We start from the raw sequence: 9,820 nt of genomic DNA on the forward strand, positions 1-9,820 counted from the left end.
TAAGAAAATGCAGAGGGAAGCATGTTATTATTATTTGCAGATTATACTGATGTCCCTGTCGAAGACCAATGGGAGCTAAAGAAACAATAAGAACGACAATGTTCCAAATCATGATGTGTTGTAATAATTATGTTCGAAAAACATGATACAGGGAAAGTGTTGTTCTCAGGGTTGTTGCATGAAGAAGCTTATATCATTTGCTATATTTTCAGCATCTGCAGCAGCTCCATAGAAGCCTCTTCTTGATAGCCCAACACAGTACAAACCATTATTTCCCTTCCAATGCCTGGGGTAACTTGGCTTCGGAAGACCATCATCGTTCAGAAGGTAATCATCACCCTGCACAAACATAATTCAATTTCTTACACACTGTATAAAGTAAATTTAGTTAAAATAAACTTTGAATGATGTTAAGAATTTTACTTTAAATTTAATTCAACTTTACGGAATCAGTATGTAAGGTCAGGTTGACATCTATATATATAATTCGAAGTGAATTTTAAGCTTAACTCAATTCCACAAAATCGGCTTGTAAGATGAGGATTGCACCTCATTTATATATTGTGAATTGACCTTATCTCTAGTCGATATAGGACTTCCAATACAACCTCTCACGCCGAGGTATATTCATCTCGTACGTGGGACTAAAAATTTGTAGGTGGTCTGTTAGCGGTCCGATAGCGGGAGGAACAAAATGTCCAAGAAATTTCATTAGGATAAACTCTAACCTAGCTCTGATACCATATTAGAAGTGAATTTCAAGCCTTATGTTAGACTAAACGTTAATTCATGGTCTGAACGGATGAATCAATATGTCCAAGAGACAACAAATATTGTTAAGATATGTTTAATGTTTGAACACACTTATATAATCTAAATTGGACTTATCTCTTGTCAACATGAAACTTTTAACACATGATTCTGATATGATGCACTTATTGAAAAGTATATTTCAAGTTTAAAAACCAATTTATAATATGAGTTTTGTATTTATTTATATATTACAATTTCATTTGATATTTGGTCGACTAGTTTTAAATTGATTTTAAGTTTAACTCAACTTTACATAATCAGTTTGTAAGATGAAATTGGCATCTACATATATATAAATTGACTTTATCTCTAGTTGATATGTTCACGCCGAGAGATATATACACCTCGTACTTTAAACTAAACATTAATTCATGGTCTGAACGAGTGAAATAATATGTTCAACAAACAACAAATCTTGTTAGGATATGTTTAATCCATGACTCTGAATTTTAAACCTAACTCAGTCATACAATCCAGCTTTGTAAGGTTTGAACCTACTTATATAATCTAAATTGAACTTATCTCTTGGCGACATGAAACTTTGGTCGACTAGTAATTTCCAACATAATTATTTTTTTTTTCTACAAGTAATTATTTCTTACCTTGAGCCACTTGTTGGTTGATCTCTTGAAGCCTGTGCAAAAAACAATGGAGTCAAATGGGTGTAACTCCCCATTCTTGAATAGGACATCCTTGCCTCTTACGCTTTCTATTTCTGCTGCAAAAACCTACATATCACACAATATACAGAATGCTGCTTCGTCACGTCACACAAAACAAACATTATGGTGTAAAATCTTTAAGCGACTCAGTATTTTATTCTACCAAGGAAATGAAACAGTTCAACTACCTATAAAGTGTATAAGAATGTATTTTATATGCATAAAAAATTAAATGATAGTAGAAAAACAACACTAAAAACCTTCCTTTTGTGCTGATTATTGGATTATATTGAAAATTTTAATAAATACGAAAGCCACAAAAAGGAGTGATTTAAAGAAGAAAAAAAGTTGCCAAAGACTATATCTATCTATAACACGTACCTTTAGTTCTTGAGATTTTATCTTCTTATAGGTTCCAACGTCAATAACTGGATATTTTCCATGCTTGACCTTCATGTAAAAGGGTCCCTCGGTGGGTCTTCTGACCCCATATTTAGTCACATCACCGTAAACCATGGTGCTCAGAATCACCATCAACGAGTCCACCATGCTCAACGACAAATACTTCAGCAGAAACAACCCTAAACTCACCATTTCCCTCGATAAAAAATGAACCTGTTCCTTCCATTATTATTCAATAATTTCCATCTATTAGAGTGCGTAACAAGCAAACCATAACTCACCCTTTATTCAGGTCAACACAACACCACCAACATTATAAATATGCCTACTTTTTCTGTTCTTTTCACATCAATTCGTGACCAATACAACACCACAAAAAAGTCAAAGTAACAAGCTTTCGTAAACACTTTATACCAATCCAGTGAAAATGACTACTCTTGACTTTTTAGATCGTTTTCTAAGCCTTATTCTAACATTATCATTAATTACTAATAAATATATTAGTGCATTGATATGTCAGATAAAGATTGGTTGGAGTGTGAATTGTTTGATGTTTCGGATTACTTAATAATCTGTCATCGACATTTAAAATTAAAGTAGAGTTAGTCTAACAACAAGTCTACTACATTAAAGCTTTGGGTCCACTGAATTTTTAAGTAAATAAATAATGTGCCAAGTATTTTAAAGCAAAAAAAAAAAAAATCTAACATGGTAAGATGTATCATAAAAAGAAATATCATCTTTTAAAGCATGCAGTTTAGCTATCTGATTCTTGTAAGAGAATATTCATATTATTGAAGTATTGATCTTTAACTTCCAAACAAGTAATAACCTTAGTATGATAGAAAAACACCAACATAAGCTGTTTGGAAATATAGAAATATAATAATCAAACGAAATCTGAAATCAAAAGAGTGAGATCAGAGTTATAAACTTTGTACCCGATGAAGTAATTATTTGTCTAGAAATAGCTTTGATAAACGTTCATTATCTTATTTTTTAGTGTTACTTGCTTCTTTTATTCTCACATTCTTCTCTTGTTTTATTAGCACAATTGTTGTTCCTCTTCTAAAAATATGATAATAAAAATACATTATAATGATAAAAAAATATTAATATTTTTTATGAAATAGCATCAAAATGACTTTTTTTTTCAACTAAACAACACACTTATTTTAACGTATATGTATTCTCAGTCAAGCCAATTTAATCTTCGCTCTTTATGAACTTTTTTTTTTCTCCAAACCAACGTGGTGCTAAAGTATTTAAAAAAAGGAACATGCATTTTTTTTATGATCATAATTCAGTTTCTGAAAAATCGAATTTTTAGCACAATTTTTGTGACGATGAATTGGAAACAAATCAAATATAAATACCATTTAGATCGATTTTAATTTAATATTGAAATTATAATAATATAATAAAATTATTATCAATAATTTAAAACATGCTATAACAACAAATTTAATTTGTAAATCTAAAACATGCCATAATGTTTTTAAAAAGATTTTAATTCTTTCTAAAATACATTTTTATTAAAAAGAGAAAAAAACCAGACCATGCAATTCAGCTCGAGCATAACCAAGTGTGAACTTAATATAAAAATAGGTCACTTTTAATAAAGGACCACGATAGTTTGACACTATCATTCTTTTATACTATACCAGGTTGGATTGGAGAATTTTTTTATTAGATTTTTTTTTGGGTAAAAAATCGTAATTCTCTCCTATTTCTCTATTTTTTTTTAATTTATCTCTTTTTTTATAAAAAGAGATTAACGAAAGAAAATTAATTTTTAACTACTAAATTTTGATAATTATTTTTATAACATGAGGTGCTATTTTCTAAGTAATTTTTTATTTTTTCATTTTCAATTTTTTAAAACTATTTAAAATATGGCACTCTTGTTATAAGAAAAAGTAAAAAAAAAGTAAAAAAAATATGATCTTTAAACAAAAATAAAATGCTATATTAAAACATGTTTTAACCTTAATCCTACAAAAACATTCTACAAAAACATTAGACGATGAATAGACTAATTAACTATAATAGAATTACCGGGCTTCGAACAAGAATGGAGGTTTTGGCACCATGGTTGACAAGGTCCAAAGCGATTTCCATGCCGGAATTCCCAGACCCAACAACAAGAACATTCTCGTCTTTGAACTCCTTCCCTGACTTGAACCGAGTAGAATGAATCACCTTCCCAGGGAAACTACTCAACCCTTCCACCGCCGGCACAAAGGGATCGCTAGTTTCCCCGGTAGCCACCACCAGGAATCTCCCGCAGTACTTCTCCACCTCGCCGGACTCCCCATTCCGGGCCTCCACCGTCCAGCAGCGGCGGGCGCCGTCGTACTGGGCGAGCTCCACCGTCCTCCGATAGAGCGGCGCGATGGCGAAGTGGGAGACGTAGTCGTCGAGGTAGTCTAGGAAGTGGTTCTTGGGAACGTAGGGAGGGAAAGAGGGTGGAAATGGTTTGTGTGGAAGCTGGCAGAAGTGCTTCCTGAGGTGGAGGTGGAGACGGTCGTAGGAGTATTTCTTCCACAGAGAAGCGAAACAGTCTTCTCTCTCGAGGATTATGAACGGAATGGAGTGCTTCCTCAAACATGCGGCGGCGGAAAGCCCTGAGGGGCCTGCTCCGACCACTATCACTCGCTCGGCTTTCTCTTCCTGCATTCTCACTCTTTGTTTGTGATCTTAGTTACAATATTGCTTTCTGCTTTCGTCTGCTGCAACGTATTATATAGGGCCCCTTACTTCTGCACAGACATCACACGCAACAAGATCGATATTTTAATATCAGAGCGCAGGGTTACTTGTGAAAGATACTTCTCATTGAAATGCTTCGTAAGAGAATAGTATATTTGAGCAAGGAACTCACCAAGTCTAAATCTAAATTTTTGATAACCATAAAGATAATTAAATATGTTATTAAGTTTGACGATTTTACTTAATTACAAGACAATATTTGATTAATAAATTAAAAAATTTAACTAATAACAATTATAGTAATCGAAACTTATAAATTAAAAAATATTAATAATTAAAATAATTTTTAAAAATATAATCATCACGGAATAAAATAGTTTATATTATGAATTATAATATTTAAATTAATCATTAATATTAACTATTTAGATTTTGGTTATTAAAAATTGTTTTTAAATTAATTTTTATTTAAAAAATTAATTTCTAAATTGATAAATTAATCTCTAAATTATTATTTTCAATTATATAAATAATATGTTGATTCTCTATTCGGTCAACTTTTTTTTTTACTGTTGAACTAAAATAAAATGAAACTTTTTATTTATTAAATTCTATAATTTTTTATTTTTATTTAAATTTTACTTTATATTTATAAATTTATTTTTTAAATTTTTTTGTGTGAAATATCTTTTAAATATATAATATACAAAAATAAATTATTTTATTTCTATCTTATGCAACATGATAAACATGGATGGTTTGAAAATGTTTTACATCTAAAGTGTGTGAGAAAAAACATGACAAGGATTTTAGGTTTTACTGTCTCTGTTCCTTTTAACGGTATGTTTATTCACCAAAAGAAAAATATTTTAACTATTAAATTTTGATAATTTTTTTTATAATTTAAAATAATATCTTTTAAGTGATTCATTAATTTTTTATTTTTAATATTTTAAAATTATTTAAAAAATAACATCTCATATTATAAAAAAAATATTAAAATTTAGTAATTAAAATATGACCGTTCATTGAACAAATGTGAAGCACAGAATGCGGTTTGCCCCGTCAACCATGAATAGAAAAGGGAAAGAAACTATTTTTGAAAACCTACATTTTCTCTTAATATCATCTAAGAGAAGCATTATCCATCCGTATACGGATTTATCATTTACTGCATATGAAAGCATATTATATTAAAAAATAAAGCTGCATAATTTGGGCATAATCTATTTAGCCAAGTAAACATCACTTCTTCATATTACATTAGGAATACAGTTTTATTATTTAATATAATTAATTTTCAATCATACAAATTTATTATAATTTAAATTACAATATTAAATTATTCATTACACCCATTTAACTATAGTAATTTGAAATTATCTAAAAACTTAATAATTTATGAAACCGCTCCTTGACTTAATTTTTTATTGTCATGATTAGGTTTTTTTTTGTGTTGTAATAATTGTAAGGTTCACTTTTATTGAATACCTTAATATTAAGGACTGCCACACTGTTGGGTCTAAAGGGTTGGCCCATCGGGTGCCAAGACCCCTAAAGTAGCTAAGGTTCCTCAATTGCAAGTGATTCTAAAAAATCAGTGCCCTAACTTACTCATTTTCTCTCCACAGAACCTCTGCTAGGGTTTGGAGATCTACTCAAGTTCAAGTGAGCTCAACCTCCGTCTTCCGTCCACGTAAGTTAATTCTCGAACCTAACCTTTCTAAGTTGTTTCCGTGGTTTATATCAGGACTCACTGTATGAATTCAATCTCCTTTGTCGTGTCACTGTTCCAGTTCATAGATCTGTCCTTATAGCTACTGGTTTCGCTGGCTTAAGAGTCAAAGTCCAATATTAGCCATTTTCCAGGTAAGGGAAGTCAGAGTTTCATTATTTTAAGTCATTTTTGCATGTTTGGTCTATTTTATGTTATGAATACTTGATTCACGGTGTCTATGGTATGAAATGCATTACTGGTGTTGTTTGGATGATTTTTTTTTCTGGCTTGGCACGCGTGAGAGCGGGAAGGTTCTGCTGAACTCGTCCAGACGAGCTGTTGGTCGCTCAAAATGAAACCACCCTTCTCTCTGACTCATGTTGCAGCTGAGCGAGATTGACAGGGTTAAGTGCATATGTGTATGTTTCATGTGATTGGATGAGGTGTGCTTTAAACCGTTGAAGTTATGAGGCCATATACACTCTATATGATATAATTGGGATTGGAAGTTGATGTGTTTGGTATGAGTTTGTCATGATATATGTTTGGATAGTTGGTTATTTATATATATATTAGCATGAGATTGGTATGCATGAAAACTCAATGATTGATTTGGTGAAATATGGACAAGTTATGTGTAGGATGTAATCCCATGACTTTCATGGTGGGAGCTCATGGTGGTGCCTTATCATATGGACGTAATCTCATGGACCCTCTTAGGGGAGTCAATGGTGGTGCCTCATCTATTGGATTTAATTCCATGAACCTCGGGGTGAGAGTTCATGGTGGGGTGGTGCCTCAATATAAGGACGTAATTCCATGAGGGTATCTTGGTGGTGCCTCAATATAAGGACGTAATTCCACGAAGGCCTCGTGGTGGTGCCTCACTACTAGGACGTAATTCCACAGTCTTGTGGTGGTGCCTCATTATACGTATCCGGATAGTCAAGTCTACAAGTCTTAAGTGGTTTGGGCATATCATGTGTGGATATCTGTTAATTATGTTTGGTTTTGAACTTACCTGTTGAGTGTTATAATATAAGGATCTGTTACTCTAGTTTACCCTTTTGCTTGCTTGAATGTTGTGTGTGGCTTTCTCCATTGCGATGATCATCAATTTTATTGATGTGAGCAGATGTGAGAATCCTTGGCAGCGGTAAGGATAGTAGAGATGCTGCAACTTGATGGTTATGGACGGGTATTGGACTCACTATGGGCCCGCGGCTGAAGGAGTTTTATTAGTTAGATTTTCTCTTGTTCTAGACAAGAACTTGTGCTGCTTTTGAACTATTGTACTTATATTAGGCAGTGTGGTGCCTATTTTCTTTTGTTATGAATAGGTTTGGAGTACCCTGTACCTTCATATACCAATTTTCGTACTCTCTAGATATTTATGTATGTGACGTTTTATTAAATTGGATTTATCTATTTAAAATGGGACATTACAGTAATTTCTTCATGTAACCTTTATAAATTAGACAGATAAGTTATTTTTATTTAATAAATAATTATTAATTATTTCACATAAACTATAATAATTTTTACATAATAAAAAAACATATATAAATAAATTAATTAACAATTTACTTCTTTTCTTATACAATTTATGAACTTACGTAGAAAGTTAAGAAACTTAATCCGCAATTTCTAACCTATCAATTGAACCAAATAAGTTTTCAAATAAAAAATGTTCAGCAACAATTTTTTAAATTGGTGTAGTAAACTATTTAGTATTGTCATGTTAACGTCGATATCTTTAAATTAAAGATAGAATTCGAAAGATTTGATCTAATTATTGTTATTAGAAAATGATTACATTTCATAATTATTTGACAATTAATTCTATCTATAAATATTAAGCAAAAGAAAGTGCATAATTAAGCATTTCAATTCTTAATAAGATATAACGGATTATGTATTTCTTTAACGTCATTATTTCTTATAGAATCATCTTTAAACAAGATATGATAACCTAATTAATAAAAAATATCATAAAATTAATATGGAAATTACTTCTGATAAAAAAAAAGTGAAACATACAAATACTTTAGTGAAAAGTTATGAATGTGTTCCTAAAAGATGGCTGCCGGACGAATTTGGATCGGAATTGGAACATTGGCGTCCACCGTGGGGCCCGACAACTCCCCTTCAACTTTCCTTGTCCTCGACTGGGGTCTTGTTTCGGTATACCCAATAAGTCCCACATCGCTTAGGAGTCGAGGTCAAGCGAAATTTAAATACTCCTACCTCCCTCCACTCTCTAAGGTATTTTTTAAGGACAAAACTGTGACGGAGCTAAAATGCTCCAAAGCGGACAATACTTTGGGAATGCGGTGGTTGTCCCTAAATAATACAAAATTAAGATTTCAATTTATACACTTAATATAATCTAGAATTTAACTTTTATCAGTTTTTAAAATCATTTCTAATAAACAGAAAAATCAAGTCTACGAAATTTGTTCTTTTAACGTATTAAAAAAGTACCTTGTAATTGGTTATGATGTAATTAGCATAATATTTGAGAAAGAGAAATTAGTTGTAAGTTTTTCAACATCTGGTATCAGAATTCAGAAGAGTGGCAGTGCATTATTGAGCATGTCAATCCATAATCAACTTTTCTTCCAATGAAAGAAATAAATGATAAACACATTTGCTTTTGGGAAAAGTAAGTTGTGTCTTTGAATTTTTAGGACAAGATATTTTAGGGTTTTCTCACGAAAATCACATAAAAGTAAACAATTAGTGTGAACCCAATTTCAGCACTAGAAAAATCGAAATTGTTTATATATTGTCATAATGGATAGTGATATAATCAACAATTATTTCATATATAATATTTTATTTTATTTTTTCATTCTACCACAATTTATCGTACAATTAACACATTAGTCTTATTAGATATTCACAATGCAAGAAGATGTGAACTTTGAAAGCTGTTATTGTTATGAGAAAAATAAAGAGTGATAAACAATGGTTGCTTCTTTATGGTCCTTGCTATATATTAGTTTTATGAGTATTTTTTCTTAGTATTTTTTTTATTTAATTTTATGTGAGACTAACTTAAAGGATAATGATAATGTAATAATTCACTTTTAATAACTTCTCTTATAACTTAAGTTGACATATTTTGAGTGAGTTTAGAATATAAAAAAATAAAAAAATAAAAAAACCATTTAAAAACTGATAATTAAAGATATAAAAAAAATTGTCAAAATTTAATTATTATAGTATAATTTTTTATACTTAAATTACTTTTAACAAAAAGAAAGGTCGAAAGAAAACAAGAGTAAAATGAATACAAAGTACATTAAAATAATCGTTGGCAGCTTAAATGTGTTTTTTCTTCTTTAATGCAATTTTTTTATGTAAAAGAAGGTCAAAACTCAAACGCAAAACATACATTTTTTGATTTTGAAGAATCACAATTTAATGATTACTCATTAGTTACTTTTTACATGACAAAACTTTATTACTCATAGTGGCTGGTGCTTAATACATTTGTTCCACACCGAAC

General features: G+C 30.8%; 1 protein-coding gene across 1 annotated transcript; it reads right to left on the reverse strand.

Moving 5' to 3' along the window:
- LOC114177098 (probable indole-3-pyruvate monooxygenase YUCCA10) lies at window positions 1–4,741 on the reverse strand. Its single transcript, XM_028062340.1, has 4 exons — window positions 3,936–4,741; window positions 1,857–2,090; window positions 1,416–1,541; window positions 1–339 (listed from the first exon to the last, which is right to left on the reverse strand). The coding sequence occupies exons 1-4, from the start codon at window positions 4,554–4,556 to the stop codon at window positions 166–168; spliced, it is 1,155 nt and encodes a 384-aa protein (XP_027918141.1). The 5' UTR covers window positions 4,557–4,741; the 3' UTR covers window positions 1–165.
- Window positions 4,742–9,820: the final 5,079 nt, after the last annotated feature.

This window comes from Vigna unguiculata, chromosome 1, assembly GCF_004118075.2.
Source record: "Vigna unguiculata cultivar IT97K-499-35 chromosome 1, ASM411807v1, whole genome shotgun sequence".
Classification (NCBI taxonomy): domain Eukaryota; kingdom Viridiplantae; phylum Streptophyta; class Magnoliopsida; order Fabales; family Fabaceae; genus Vigna; species Vigna unguiculata.

Bases quoted from the DNA above. Each gene is read 5' to 3' on its own strand.
- LOC114177098 (XM_028062340.1), bottom strand. From the start codon at position 4,556: ATGCAGGAAGAGAAAGCCGAGCGAGTGATAGTGGTCGGAGCAGGCCCC. The intron at 2,091-3,935 runs GTAATTCTATTA...TGGAAGGAACAG, and splicing joins CCATTCTTGTTCGAAGCCCG to GTTCATTTTTTATCGAGGGA. The intron at 340-1,415 runs GTAAGAAATAAT...ATGTTTGTGCAG, and splicing joins CAACCAACAAGTGGCTCAAG to GGTGATGATTACCTTCTGAA.